At 49.7% G+C, this 15,998-nt stretch overlaps 1 protein-coding gene across 2 annotated transcripts in view; it reads right to left on the bottom strand.

Annotated features, from left to right (window-relative positions):
* Positions 1 to 15,998, bottom strand: part of LOC144732909 (sodium-coupled neutral amino acid transporter 3-like) — a 130,782-nt gene that overhangs the window by 10,169 nt on the left and 104,615 nt on the right. For both annotated transcript variants that reach the window (XM_078614573.1, XM_078614572.1), the window contains 2 exons: positions 10,919 to 11,001; positions 2,842 to 2,900 (listed from right to left, as the gene is read on the bottom strand). In XM_078614573.1, the coding sequence (XP_078470699.1) occupies positions 2,842 to 2,900; positions 10,919 to 11,001 (142 nt within the window). The remainder of the gene's footprint in view (positions 1 to 2,841; positions 2,901 to 10,918; positions 11,002 to 15,998) is intronic.

Genomic DNA, 15,998 nt, shown 5'->3' with positions numbered 1-15,998 from the left:
AACATTTTTCATTAAATCGGTCATAAGATCCATATAGTAGGATGGCGACGATGTCTTTGGGTTATCTATTTTGGTCACGCTGTTGCAGTTTTGATGACGACGACGATGGTGGTGACGACAATGCCACTGTGAACAACAGTTAGGGTGATGATGATGATGATAAATCAACGCACTAACAATGTATCAATGGAGAGGGAAGCTGAAACTGGTACACAATTTAAATGCGTCCGTTCTGCTCGTCGCGCGACGCTCGTTGCTAAATCGTAACGACGGGCGCTTCTTGAAAACAACGGGGCGAGCGGGGCATTTATTTAATTAATTAAGTACGCCACGACACACGCTTGACGTCGCTCCTTGAAGCACACGGGGGGTCAGGGGCGACCGCGGCGCGCCGTGACCCGGCCGTTGCACGTATTCGTCCAGACATTTAATTCCTCGTTAATGAGCCCCAGCGGTGACCGTTATTGCCGCTGGGAGGGCTCCACTGTTTTGCACCGTAGGTATTTGTTCCACTGGAAGGAAGCATGGGTGGGTAATTCGTCGTTAGTTTAACCATGCAAGTGGGTTTTTATTCTTTACTTTGGCACAGCTTGTCAACCAATTAGGACTGTGATTCAGACAGGAACAATTAGTCCACCTTCCTCAGGAAGGGATAGATAATATTCTTTGGGTCTTTCGGTAAAGTCACGTAGATAGTTTGAAAGGAAATAACAAAAAACTACGACGTTTCGATCACAACACAAGCGATCGTCATCAGGAAAAAAAAGAGTAAAGCTGATGAGGCAGGCTGTTTTAAAGGTTTGGAATGGGTGTCGCCCAAGGGTCATAAACAAAGTGGGCAGGGCTAGTGATGTTAACGTGAGAAATGAGCGTGTCAATGTAAGATCGGAGGACGACGTCCACGACGGAAGGCGCGGAGGTGGCTGTGTTACCGTGATAAGTTTTACCTGTTAACGTAAAACCAGAGAGCCGAAAATAACAATTAACATCGGAAGGTGGCAGGGTGGAAACATCACAGCCAGTTATGACTTAAACTGGTTGACAACGTCCTTCCAATGATTGCTCAGTTTGTACCCATCTTCTCGGTGGAAACTGTGTCTGTGTCTATAAATATGGATGGCTTCATGAACGAATCTTTGTTGATAACCAGTGGGTTTGCAAAGTACCATCGTCTTGGAGAAATCAATTTCGTGTGAGCCCACCGCATTAAAACATTGATTCGCCATGGCCGAGGTATTGGTCCTACCGTGTTTCAGGTCCGCCTTATGTTCACGAACACGGTCTGAGACATGTCGCTTAGTTTCCCCAATTGTAACTACTGCTGCAGACACAGCTTAGTTTGTAGACGCCGGGGTATTGAATATCAGGGATCACATCCTTCACAGACGGGATCAGATCACGAATGTTATGTACTGTGTTAAATCGAACCTGGATCTTGTGTTTGCTCATGATTTTGGAAATATTTGTGGTGACCCCTGCTATGTATGGCGTATGGCAAGGTGATGGTTTTGATTGGGTCCTCAGATGGTTCATCCCAACGTTTGGGGTGATAGCTTTACGAATTGTGTAGTCTGAATATCCATTCATCTTGAGGGCTTGGTGTATGTGTTCCAGTTCACTGGCTAGGTGATGATAGTCGGAAATACATCGAGCTCTATGGTGTAAAGTTTTAATGAGGGAATTCTTCTGGGATGGATGGTGGTGGGAGTCAGGTTTTAGGGAGGCGTCAGTATGGGTGGCTTTCCTGTAGACAGTGTCCCATTGAGCCATTTGGTCTCTTTTCGATGAAAACATCCAAGAATGGTAATTTGCCGTCCTTTTCCACCTCCATGGTGAATTTAATGGCTGGGTGTATGGAATTTATGTAGTTGAGGAATTGGTTCAGAGCTGGTAGGCCATGTGGCCAGATGACGAACGTGTCATCTATGTACCTCTTCTACAAGGACGGACGTAGAGTGGATGCCTGGATGGCGTCTGTCTCGAATTTTTACATGAAAATATTGGCTACAACTGGAGATAAGGGAGAACCCATTGGGGTGCCTTCAACTTGTTTGAAGAATGTTCCATTCCAGGTGAAGTATTGGTGAGGCAGTGTCTCACCAGGGCCGGTACATCAGCATTCGGTCCTTGTTGGACCAAATCTTAAATGATTGCTATGGTGTCAGGCACAGGAACTTAGGTGAACAAAGAAACTACATCGAAACTGACGAGTAAATCATCTGGGGATGGTGAGATGTATTTAATTGACGATACCAGGTGAGCTGAGTTTAATACAGCTGAGATGGTCTTACCAGTAAATGGTTGTAAGGTCTCAGACAGAAATCGGGCCAGTTTGTAGGTGGGTGAGTCAATGGTGGAGACGATGGGACGACGGGGTGTACACCTTCCTTATGTATTTTTTTGGGATAGATAATGTTCATAAAATAACACGGTGGTGGTGTTGGATGTGTGCAGGACAAATGTTTTACTTTTTTATATCCACGCTTGGGTGGACAGAGGCAGGCCCGCAGGGACATTTCAGAAACTTGCCCCAATGTTTCAACTGCTGTGCCGGGAGAGCAAACCGATGACCTCTGGATTGTAAGTCCGGCGTGAAGAAACCATTACACCAGCAGCAGCATCTGTATTTCTCAAAATTTTCTAAAACTATGGATATTTTATGATATTTATTGTTATCATAAGGCAAATTAGAAACTCTGCCCGTGATGTTGCCTACTTTGCAGAACTGCCCCATCACCGCTGCTCATAGAGGGACAGAGCTGCCCCTGCTCAGCCTACAGACTTTCCCCGCACGAGCTGGAGTCCCACAACCGCGTCCCAGCGGGGCTGGGCGTCACTCACCACGATGAGAAAGAAGACCATGCACATGAGCGAGAATCCACTGGTGTACCCGAGGTAGCCTGCACGGCAGAGAAACACGACATTCAAACTCTGTCGTCAAACCTAAACAAAAGAAAAATCTGTCCAAGCCGTCAGTCGCAACGAGGAGCAACGGACATGCATAACGTGAAGGCACAACAGGGAAAATGAAAAGAGAAACGTAATGATTTGATGGAAACCCGCGTGTGGCACGGCTTGTCCTGTGAGATCCTGTAAAATATAACAAAACAAATATTCCTGGTTCTTTCGGTAAATTCATGTAGACAGAAAATAAAAATAATAAAATTAATAGAAAATATTAAATAAAAATAATTATTGTATCATTTTTATTTTCTATCAACGTGACTTTACCAAAGGAACCAAGAATATGAATTCCGGCAGTCACGAAAGTTTTAAGTAAAAATTTAAAACAAATATTCCCCCCCCCCCTCCCTCCCTCCGTGGCATTTCGCGATTCTGCAATCGGCGCCGCGTCACGTGACAAAGAATCCCATCGGAGCTCTCGCAGGAAAGTGCAACCCCCCACCCCCCCCCCCTTTGGTTTGGAGCACGGCCCATGGAGGTGGACACCACGAAGCTACCTCTGAGAACCCTTCAAAGTTACCTTTGGTTCACATACCAGAGGAGGGCAACCCGCTCTCCCAACCACCCTGTCACTAGACGATCCGGTTTAATCGCAGGTGGTCGAAACCAGATTCGTGCTCTGCCCTCACCTCGTGCAATTGAACACCTCTGTATCAAAATACTTCCCCGTCTTGCCCTAGGTATTCGCATAACACGCAACCATTCACGCGATTCGATGGGTTTCTACGAGCCGTCGCTTCGCCACCCACGTTCGCCGCGCCTGTTGAATTGAACTCAGGTCACCGTAACCCCCCCCTCCCCTTGCTTTATATCATTAAGATTGCAAGACACAACACAGTGCTTCTGATTGCAATGTTGATTTGAGAACAAAGCGCTGACGTGAAAATTATTTAAATACTTTTTGTGCGCGTTCCGCATAAACAACCGGAACGCTGCCCTGTGTAAGGAGGACGGTGAAATGACGATCTCCGATGGAAGAGATATTGTGGCTGTGAAAAAAATAACTAAAATATTCTGGGGAATGTCGCGATTTGTCAGCGTGTCTCGATATTTCACGTTATTTCAAGACATTCGGATGCCGAGTTCGGATTGGCAGGAATGGCGCACACATACACAAATATCCCCCATATAGGCTTAACAGACTGTTGTGGCAAGTGCCGTTAGCCAGCACCTATGAAGGCCAGCATGGTACACGAGGGGGTGGGTGGCTAGCACCACACCCTGGCCGCCTTTGTCTCCCCAGTGGCGATGTTTACACACCACACCAGGTACTCATTCGAGGCTAAGTCGACCTAGGGGGGCCCATGACCAGATCAGATAATCGTCACTGGTGTTGGCCGTTCATAGCGCAGCGCGCTAACCGCTGTACTACCGCTCCCCGCACACACACACAGTGACCCCCACAACAACAACAACCGCCATTTGCCACTAAGTGGTGGTGGCGTCACCACGACGCTTGTGCCAGGCTATGTGCACTTTGAGGCCACGTGAAGTGTCGAACGCCCGCTGGCAGGAGGTCACGGGGCAGACCCAGTTGGCACGGGTCGACTGACTGAGACGACTGAGATGACTGGATGATGCACCACCTGTGCCCCCTACTATGCCAACTTGCTGTGCTTTAGCCACCCGGCGCTCCGCTCGTTGTTGTGAGCATGACTCCTCCGCCCTCCGTTGTTGTTGGAGGGCGACTGCCTCCAATTTCCCAGTAGCGTCCTTCACGAGCCTCCTCCACAGAGGCCGATCTTGACACCGCTGGTACCAGTCATCAGCAAGTCCACTCAGCTCCATATTCTCCTGTACCACATCACTCCATGTCTTATCTAGCCCGTGCCGTGCCCATTTAGCCCCCTCATCCAGCTACATGACCCAGCCAATGCAGCCTTGCCTGCCGGAGGAGCTCACCGATGGGACTTTGTCCAGATCTTTCAAGGATTTGTGAGCTCCTCACACAATCCAGCCTGGTTAAACCCAGGATGGATCGTAGGCAGGCCAGCCTAAATGTTTCTAACTGGCGAAGATGTTCCATTAGGGGGGTCCACGTTTCGCAAGCGTAGAGAAGGGAGGGAATGACCGTGGCCGAGAAGACCTGAATCTTCGTGCAGAGCGACAGACCCGGTAGCTTCCACACAGCGTTACGCAACCAATGAAAAGATAATGCCGCTCGACTGATTCGGAATGACACCTCTGCTTTTACACGGAGCCTGTCATGAGCACACTGCCCAGGTATGGGTAACTCTCCACTCTCTCCACAACTGCCCCATCACCAATTGGGAGTTTGGGAGGGTGTAGTGTCCGATGGCATAAAATACGCAGGCAGGTGCTAAGTTTTGGTGGGGCTGATGGTAAGGTGCCACCTCTTAGTGGCACGCTCCAGTTTCAGCAGCAGCGCCTCCAACTCCTCCTCTGAGTGAGCGGCAATTAACAGATCATCGGCATACATAACATGGTTGAGCAATAGGGAGCCATCCCTTGACCACATCCGGGCATCGATCAGCCTCCCATTGTATCTGTACCAGATGGAAATTCCTCTGGTACAGCTATTGAAGGTTTCACGAACTACGTGGTCGAAATAGATGTTAAATAATGTGGGAGCCAGACGACATCCCTGTCACACCCAAAGGTGTACAGGGAATGGCTCTGACTCTCAGCCAAGTAGTTTTACTCGGGCCCGCTCACCATCATGAGGTCCTTAATGAGCGTGAGCAGAGGGTCAGGGACTCCGAAAGTACGAAGAACCCAGAGCCCAGGCCTATTGATGGTACCATAGGTCTTGACCAGGTCAATAAAGCAGAGATGTATGTCTTGTTGGAATTCCCTACACCTCTGCTGTAGCAGACGGACAGAAAATGGCATCTGTGCAGGACCGCCCTTTTCTAAAACCGCATTGGGGCTCCACAAGCTTCTCAGCGTGCCTAGCAAGGCGGTGTTGAATAATCCTTGCCAGGACCTTTCCTGGCACACTGAGGAGTGAGATGCCCCTGTCGTTGTTACAGTCTGTGTGGTTCCCTGGTGGTCCCGCTTAAAGAGGGGGACCACCAGGGCATCCTTCCAATCCTGCGGAACCCATCCAGTGGTCCAGACTGTTGTTATGATGTCATTTACGGCAGTCTGTGCACAAACGCCACCCTCCCTCAGCATTTCGCTTGGGAGATCATCTCTGCCAGGTGCCTTTGCTGGTCTCAGACTCCGGATCGCCTTCAGTACTTCCTCAACAGATGGCACCTCAACCAGCCACTCAAAGGGGGTGACTTCTTCTTCCAATATTTCAGGCACCGCAGCCTCAGCAGGGTCATCCCCACTTTGTGCCATGATGTATTCCAGGCTGAGGGATTTCCCCTCCCCCAGGACCTCAAGGAAATGCTCAGTAAATCTGCAAACCTGTTCCTGGGGGTCGGAGATTGGATCACCGTTTTCCCCCTAATGATGGTAATAGGTGTGGCGCTGCAGGTTACTTTTTTGATGGAGTTAAATAGTGATTTGTGATCGCGGGCCATTGAGGCAGACTCCATCTCCTCAGCAACCCGCGACCACCACCCATCCTTGCAGTGCCTCACGGCTCTCCGAACCTCCGAGCGAAGGCTGCGGTAAGCCTCCTCAATTTCTAACGTGGGATGCTGTAGACGATGAGAGTGGGCATTTCGCTTTTTCTCAGCCAGCCTAAACACCTCCTCTGTCAGCCAAGGTCTTTGGGGAGGTCTGGACCATGTAACCAAAGCAGCCATTGCAGCTGCATGAGCCACAGTTTTAAACCTCGCCCATTTCCCCTCGACATCTGGAGGAGTGGGGGATGCCAACCCCAGCCGCAAGCGATGATTAAATTCTCGCTTGCAACTTTAATCAACTAGCTGAGACCAGGCCACCTTGCGATTTGAATGGGGTCCTGGGTGTACACCCACCAACAGAATGGAAGAATGGCAGGCGCATCTTACAGATGACAAGTCGATGGTCAGTGGGCAGATTAGCTCCACGATAGGTCCTGGTGTCAAAGGACATGGGCCCGCATCCGCTGTTCCATCACTACGTTGTCCAGCAGATGTTCTTGCTTGGACCCGACATGCATCCATGATGTTGTGTGGATGTGCCGATGCCGGAACAGTGTGTTGGTAATTACAAGCCCATAGCAGCCTCCTACCTTCTAGATATGAAGCTTTCGTGACTGCAAGGATTCATATTCTTAGGTTTTTTCGGTAAAGTCACGTAGGTAAAACATAAAAATTAATAAAAGTAAAATAAAATAAAAATCACGACGTTTCGGAGGCAACACAAGCTTCCGTCTTCAGGTGGAACCGTCACAGCCACGACAGCTGTATCAAGTAAATGAGAGATTGCAGGAGCTACCACTCCGTTTATATAATGGTTGGAGAGGGGGGGAGGGGAAGGGCCAAGTACAGCACACTTTTTATTCATATGGTAAGGTGAGGCTTAAGAGGGTGAGCCTTTGTTATGGAGAGGTACGGTTTGTGACTCAACCTGTGACAAGGAGAAAACAACTAAACATGGTAAACCTGTAATAGTTGTCTGTCAAATAAGATTGGCCAAATAAGTGTAGTTAAATCTTTTTTGCATGGTTAATCACATCTTTCCAGCCTCCTACCGTTGTTATTGAGCTGATCTGGCCCATGCCTTCCAATCACTCCAGACCAGGTGCCAGCATCATGACCAACTCGGGCATTGAAGTCGTCCAACAGGATGACTCTATCCCGAGGGGCCACTTTAGCTAGCACCTGTGACAGGAGGTCATATAAGCCATCTGATTCATTGGCGAGCCCAATAGGGTCTGGGACTTACCGCTTTCCACACCTCACCGCCATGCTCCCACGCCCCCTTCATTCTTTTGTTCAGAAGAAGAGCCACTTCCTGTTTTTTGGCAGTCTCCTGCCCCGAGTAGAGGACTGTCCACCCCTCATGGTGGCAGAGTCGGTCCACCGGATCTCCTGAATACCACAGCCGGTCCAGCTCCCGACAGAGGAGTGGCAGCCTCTCCTCCGCCGTGAGCGTTCCAACATTCCACGTGACCATCCGAAGTGGCTTTTTGTTGTTTCTGGAGGAGGCTACTGTAGCGCTCCTTAAAACGATCCCGATTTCAAGCCTTTACTAATCTCCTTTTAATTCGTTACAAATTCAATTTGTGAAATCCAGTGCACTGAAGGACGGTACGCCGCTGGTATTCACTACGACGATGATGATGATGATAACGATGGTGATCTTTGTAAACACTTTGCAAACAGAGGTTGAAAACCGAGGATGGCAACTGCTTAAGCATCGGCTCCGTCTGTGTCCGTTTGTAACGAGGGGAGTTGAGGAGGGGCGGCACCGTAACCCGAGTGACGACAATTCGATGTGACAGCAATCTGTAGGATAAAGTTCCGTTGGCATCCAGAACTCACCCTAACTATTGAAAGCCGGTCAAACTGATCGCATGAACTCAACACACTCGTCAACATCACTGTGGCCTATGAAATATAATCGCCGACATTTCAGACATTGGGCCCTTCTTCATGGTATATTGCTCAAAACGTCGCTGACTATATACTCGTTCAGTTTAGTTTAAGGCCACAGCCTTGTTGGCGAGTGTGCCGAGTTCATCGTTAATTGTGCAAATTGATCGCAGGGTTTCCCAAAACTTGGAAGATCCAAAACAGAGCAAAAAAAGGACTAATGCCAAATATGCCCCATAAACAAATACGAAGACAAACGGATGTTGTAATGCGTATAATTAAATCCACGTGCTCACGCAAACGACATTTTCATAAACGTTGTTTTTCAGTTGAGCAAAGGGCTCATTCTGACCGGAATAAAACCAGACCTACAAATACCGGGCGAGGGACGATGAGGAAACATCGCGTGATTTGAATGCACATCTATCATCAGTCGTTACAGAGAAGTGTAAAAAATGTAACAAAAAAAACCATGAAAGCCAAACAAATAAAGTGGCCAGCGATTTTGTAAATAACAACATTTCAGGACGGAGTCAGCTGTTTGGTGTCCCACAAGCGAGCATCTTTCGGCCCAGCGTGGGCACTGCGGGGCAAGCGCCACCACCGCCTCCTCATCCCCCATGTGGCCGCTAATGTTGGTTTTGGCCAACCCTCGCGTGCACTTTGACCAAACCAACAAAACAAATATAAACGGCACCTTTCTTTTTCTCTCCGCGGCGGTGTTTCTGACCTCCGCACGACCCGCATGTCGAATGCAGCGCGTGTCACGGCACGTGATTGTGCACCGTGCGTACCGTGGTACCGTGCATACCGTGCATACCGTGCGTATCGTGCGTACCATGGTACCATGGTACCGTGTGCACTGTGGAACCGTGTGCTCTGGGCTCTGTGCTCAGGCCTGGCTACTCTGTCTATTTTAATTTAATCCATGCCCCCTGCACGCTCTTCAGACCTGCCAATGGTGCCCTTCTACGCGAGCCTCGATCTTGGCTGCATACTTGGGGTGATCTGGCGTTGCCTTATTTGTATTCAGTTTAACACGTCGGCTTTCGCAACCAATATCATCCATAACACAATATTTTTTTGGGTTAGATCGCGTAAATATGTCGGTAACCCCGCAAAATGTTGTGGCTTTGCTCTCCAACACACCGGTGGGTGCTGTACTAGTAACAAACTGACCACGTTTTGTTTTACGTGACAAACCCCTTACTAGTTGGCTGTGTCGGGTGGTGGCAGGTTTAACGGCGCGTTTATATATTTACGCGATCTAACCCAAAAAAACCTGTATCATTAGTATTCATATTACGTGTAAATTAGTGGTTGTGTTATTATTATTATTGTTTACCCCACTGCATTGTGGGGTTTGTTAACAGTGAGGGGGGGGGGGCACATGTTGCTGAGGAGTTGAGTGGAGTTAGTCTAATATTGTTTTCAGATCCCGCCAACGAGCGATCTATCATTTCAAACAACCTAATCAGAGATGATTCAGTCAATCCGTCGTTATCGGATTATTATCTGAGGGCCCGGTCAGATACTGGGTGTGTCAGTCTATCACTGTCTGGAAAAACGAGCCAGTCGGTCTCGACTGAACAGACAAGATACATCGAGAACAACAAAAAGAATCAAATCGTAAGCCCATAAGCTGACACGTAAACACCGCTAGCGGTAAGGAATTGTTGTTCTACGTCTCCACCGGCGGAGACGCGACGAGCTCGGGAGGGGCTCATTGACGAGCTGGACGACGCAGAGCCCAACGACGGCAAAACCAGCGGGCGCCGGACAACGCCAGCCCGTTCCGGTGAAACCGCACCCGCGGGGGAAGGTTAAACCACGTGTGTCCTTATTGACAATAAACTGTTGTGTTGCAACCAGAAATTCGAGCGCGTTCGGTGCAATTTGTGTGTGCGTGGCGCGCGTTGTGTTTGTGCGTCGTGTTATGGGGGCAGCGATGATGGCACACTGGCCCGCACGCTGCGCCGTGCTACGATTCACCATCGCCAGCCTCCCGCGTTCCATCGCCAGCGCTGATGTAACGCGGCGACGTCTGTACCCGGGCAGGCACTTCCCCTTCCGATGTCTCACTCTACAAGGAGTACCCTGGGAAATGATGATTAATCGATTCGTGTTGATTGTGTACGATTGGTTGACCTGGATCAGGCGGTCGCTGTAGATTATCGATCGTCGCTCCCTCGCACGGTTGGGTTTTCTGCGGGTGCTACGGTTTCCTCCCACACGTTGATATATAGACAATAAACACCTTCATATATAGAGGACTGCAGAGCTTGGGAAATTGTTGGCGCCGGCTCACCGCCTGGGCACCTTCCCGCTGAGTACATACAGTTTATACGTTTTAGTTTTAATTCATGTTTATGCCCCCTAAACCTATTTTCCTCAAACTTTAAGCATTAATATTTGCTGATTTAATATTCTCCAGGAAGGTATCCCCCACGAATCTGAAGGCTTTAACCGTTTTCCACACGCCTACAGACAGCCAGAGGGAGGGGTGGATCACTCACCGATATTCTTCATGAGAGCCAGCGGCAGAATGACTGCTATCGTCACAATGACGACCAGGTAGTCGCCGTTCAGGTACCACGCACTGCGGAAATAAAGACAAAAATATCCCACGCAGAGCCTTAACCGACTGTTGGAGCAAGTGCTGTTAGTGAGCACCTATGATGGCCGGCACGGCACGGCACACGAGGGGGGTGGGTGGCCAGCACCACGCCTGGCCGCATTTGTTTCCCTAGTGACGATGTTTACACACCACACCAGGTACTCATTTGAGGTGGAGTGGACCTAGGGGAGGCCCAGGATATATTCAGACAATCGTCACTGGTGCTGGTTGTGAGCAGGAATCGAACTCATGTCGCCGGGTTTGTAGCGCGCCCACACGCAGCTAGTGGTGACAACCCTGTGTGTGTGTGTGTCGGGGTTCTCTGGTGCCATCCCACACGATGCAATACAAATATAAATAAATTGTGCTCAGCGTCCAAATGCAGGACCCTCCTGAGAAGGAAGAGATTCAATGCGGCTCTGGTGGGCAAAAAGAATGGAAAATTAAAAAAAATACCCAAACGTGGGCGGTTTGCACAAATTAGGCAAAGCTCACCACCAACATTTTAAAAAATATTCCCGATACGTGAAGGTAATTATCTATAGGTTTAGAAAATGTGGCTCAGGAATAGTTTGACACACACATAAAACTTAACACACCATCCATTGCCACCATCGCTGCGTGGATGACGGACAGTCCGTCTGAGCACGTCCAACACCGTGCGTGGTATTTCATGAGCGATGAGCACGTTTGGCTAAGTACGGTGTGAAAGAAGTTCAACATACGTACAGCTCCAATTGGTCGATGTACTCGGCCCAAGTACGAACGTTGCCGCATGATTCAACTACAGATGGTTATTACGGAGCGTGCGAAACGTGCGTCCGAGATCACCAAACTGCCCACGTGGCACCGTGGGGGTGAAAAGCCACTGATTCAACCCACGTGCGGAGGATTGCACACGCAATGCCAACTGTGGTGCAAGTCGGTAAACTCGCAAACGTTACACTCTGGCCGTCAGAGGACCGGCTCGGCGTGTCAAATGTCAACCGCCGCAGGAGCGCGTGCCGTCGCCGTGCCGAGATTTCCTTTGCTGTTCCCTCACCGTTCAATTCAACGTGCTCTGTCATCACCTCGTCAACAAGTTCATCTGCGGCGTCAATTAACCGCCGCATGAAGGCCTCCCCCAGGCCGCCTCCATCCCCCGTGGCCCTGTGATGCAGCCGTCCACCGGCGCATACGAGCCGGTTTCATCGCTCCATCTCCCTGAGCCAACGCCCCCCCCCCCCCCCCCCGGGTGTGCTCCGCTCCGAACCCCCAACTCCATCACCGGTCTTGACTGCCGGCCATTGCCCCCTCTCGTCGTCAGGGGTACTGCCTTGAGCCCGCTCACGTTTCCCCCACACCTGTAATCGTCACTACCCCTGTGCACGCTCTCTAATCCACCCGGCTCCTCCTTTCGTCTCCCATGGGCAAGCGAGCATTTCTCCGTGCTTATTTGCGGACTGTGCAGCTTAAACAAATAAAGTCTTCACGACCGTGTTTCTGAAACCTTGCGTTAATTGCAGGTAGTACACACTCACTGCCCGCCTTCATCAAGTTCAGGACGAGTTCATCTCGGAAACTAGAACTCCGCATTTCATTCGCGGCGCTGTACGGCCCTGATCATCGCGACAACAAGTTTCCACGAGGAAACAACTTATTTATTGATGTACTTACCCAGAGAGGGCCGGATGCAAAAAACAACATACGACGTGGAAATAAAGCACGCAGGTACGTACTTACACACACACACGCACGAACACACGCACTCGGCTCGCAGCAGCGTAACAGAGTGGCTCTTTGTCTCCCAACGGGCGACCCACACAGCCCTCCCCAACCTCCCGCGCCTCGCTCGCTCGAACACGCACGCACGCACAAACTCGCAGAAGACGCTTGGGAAGTGCTCGCTAAGTCATTATGCCTTGCGAATGTGCGTCACACTTTGAGCGAAGGCTCTCGCTGTTGTGGCTTAGATCTGTGCTGGGCTCTCGTCCAGCCCTCCGATTGTTTGAGAGTTTAGTTTGTGCCCAGATCACACGGCCTTGTGCATCGGCCTCTCTCCTCCCGAACCCCACCCGCCGGGCCATCAAAAACTAGATCCCAGGCCAGCATTCATCGCCCCCCATTGGCAAGAGCCCGCTGAGAAAGAGCGTCGTCGAGTGTGCGACTTTTTGCAAACAGTTTTTTTGTTGTTGTTCCGTCGCTGCTCGGTTTTTTTTTGGGGGCGAGTCGTTAGCAGCGCTCGATTGGTTTCGCAGCTGCGAGCTTTGGGGCACGCGCGATCGGTGAATGGGAATGTTTTTTTTTACATATCACAATAATAATAACGATGATGATGGATCCACGCGAGAAACGACGCAAATGTAACCACGACGACGACGCGAGGCGGGCGCGTTAACCTCCCTGGCGCTGGGATCACGAGCAGCTTTGCCCCACTCGCGTTGTGGCGAAGGACTTCTTCCCGAGTGCGTAATGTTAACGCGAGTAATAGCGTGCAAGTTAATAACAAAACACTGCCCCAATTAGTCAACGTTTTAATTGCTGCCGAAATAATAAGTCAATGAAAAGCCACCGAGACAAGTATAAATCTGCCTCTGCCAAAATCTAACTTGTCTAAAGTGACTTATTGTTCTCAGTGGAGATGTTCTGAGTGGAGATGTTCTGGGTGGAGATGTTCTGGGTGGAGATGTTCTGGGTGGAGATGTTCTGGGTGGAGATGTTCTGAGTGGAGATGTTCTGGGCGGAGATGTTCTGGGTGGAGATGTTCTGAGTGGAGATGTTCTGGGTGGAGATGTTCTGGGTGGAGATGTTCTGGGTGGAGATGTTCTAAGTGGAGATGTTCTGGGTGGAGATGTTCTGGGTGGAGATGTTCTGAGTGAGATGTTCTGGGTGGAGATGTTCTGGGTGGAGATGTTCTGAGTGGAGATGTTCTGAGTGGAGATGTTCTGGGTGGAGATGTTCTGAGTGGAGATGTTCTCGGTGGAGATGTTCTGGGTGGAGATGTTCTGGGTGGAGTTGTTCTGAGTGGAGATGTTCTGGGTGGAGATGTTCTGGGTGGAGATGTTCTGGGTGGAGATGTTCTGGGTGGAGATGTTCTGGGTGGAGATGTTCTGGGTGGAGATGTTCTGAGTGGAGATGTTCTGAGTGAGATGTTCTGGGTGGAGATGTTCTGGGTGGAGATGTTCTGAGTGGAGATGTTCTGGGTGGAGATGTTCTGGGTGGAGATGTTCTGGGTGGAGATGTTCTAAGTGGAGATGTTCTGGGTGGAGATGTTCTGGGTGGAGATGTTCTGAGTGGAGATGTTCTGAGTGAGATGTTCTGGGTGGAGATGTTCTGGGTGGAGATGTTCCGAGTGGAGATGTTCTGAGTGGAGATGTTCTGGGTGGAGATGTTCTGAGTGGAGATGTTCTCGGTGGAGATGTTCTGGGTGGAGATGTTCTGGGTGGAGATGTTCTGAGTGGAGATGTTCTGGGTGGAGATGTTCTGAGTGGAGATGTTCTGAGTGGAGATGTTCTGAGTGGAGATGTTCTGGGTGGAGATGTTCTGGGTGGAGATGTTCTGGGTGGAGATGTTCTGGGTGGAGATGTTCTGAGTGGAGATATATTCTCGGTGGAGATGTTCTGGGTGGAGATGTTCTGGGTGGAGATGTTCTGAGTGGAGATGTTCTGGGTGGAGATGTTCTGAGTGGAGATGTTCTGGGTGGAGATGTTCTGGGTGGAGATGTTCTGGGTGGAGATGTTCTGGGTGGAGATGTTCTGGGTGGAGATGTTCTCGGTGGAGATGTTCTGGGTGGAGATGTTCTGAGTGGAGATGCTCTGAGTGGAGACGTCCTCAGTGGAGATGTTCTGAGTGGAGATGTCCTGGGCTAACTTTCATTTGTCCTCACCCATTTCACCCTGCCCTCAAATAATAATCGGCAGAGAAGTGTGAGCCCGAGTCTGTGTGGACCCTAATGAAAGCTCCTGGTTACTGATTTTGTTTGCTTTGTTAAATTAAATTGTTTCATACTCTTTGGTTCTTTGGGTAAAGTCACGTAGGTATAAAATAAAATAAATCACGACGTTTCGGGCGCAACACAAGCATCCGTCATCAAGTGGCTTTCCCACCTACGTGACTTTACCGAAAGAACCAAAGAGTATGGATTCCTGCAGTCACGAAAGCTTCAAATCAAGATCATATTGTTTCCTTGCTTTACTTTTGTACGCAAAAACATTTTTACGAATTGTTTTTTGTCTTTTCACGTTTTTGACCGGTTTCACATTCCTGTAACAGAGCGCACCGACACCCGCCGTTTGTATCGCGAGCTACGTGACCGTGATTGTAAGCGAGATCCGTACCGTGCAGCAGTAACATCTGCACCGTCGCAAGGATGCTCGTGAAATAGAGACTAGCGGATTAGTGGGCCCCTTCCTGCTCAAATAAATAATCATCTAAAATCAATTTACATTTTTGGCACATCGCTCTCATTGAACAATTTACAAATTTACAAATTATGAATCAGATTTTCCACCACGGGCCAGGGGACTCTAGAGTTTTGTTCCCTGAGATGAAGTGAACGGGCGCACCGCCCTCCATCAAGCCACGTGATAAAACACCCCGTGGAATGGGATGTCTCCGAACCGTTTCCGAGATCCCCGCAAATGGCCTCTTTAAGCTGCGACTTTGTGGCGCTGCACTTTCCTGCGGGTCCTGCGAGAGTGATGTTCGTCACTTGGCAATGAAATAAAAACATTCTCAGACATGGACTTTTTGGAAAATTTAGTGCACAACCAAATTTAATGTGAGGGTGTTTTTTGTGCATGCGTTGTGTGCGTGCGCGTGCAGACAACGGTGGTTGCATAGCGGTGGGCGCGGTGCTTAATGAACCCAGCCACCCGAATTTGATTGCCACTCACGGCCAACACCGGTGACAATTATCTGAACTGGAGCTGTCTCTCTCCTAGGTCGACTCAGCCTCAAGTACCTGGTGCGGTGTGATCATTAGCACAGGGAAGACAAAT

Source organism: Lampetra planeri, chromosome 44, assembly GCF_965212315.1.
Source record: "Lampetra planeri chromosome 44, kcLamPlan1.2.h2, whole genome shotgun sequence".
Lineage (NCBI taxonomy): Eukaryota > Metazoa > Chordata > Hyperoartia > Petromyzontiformes > Petromyzontidae > Lampetra > Lampetra planeri.
This window is presented reverse-complemented; position numbering and strand designations above follow the sequence as displayed.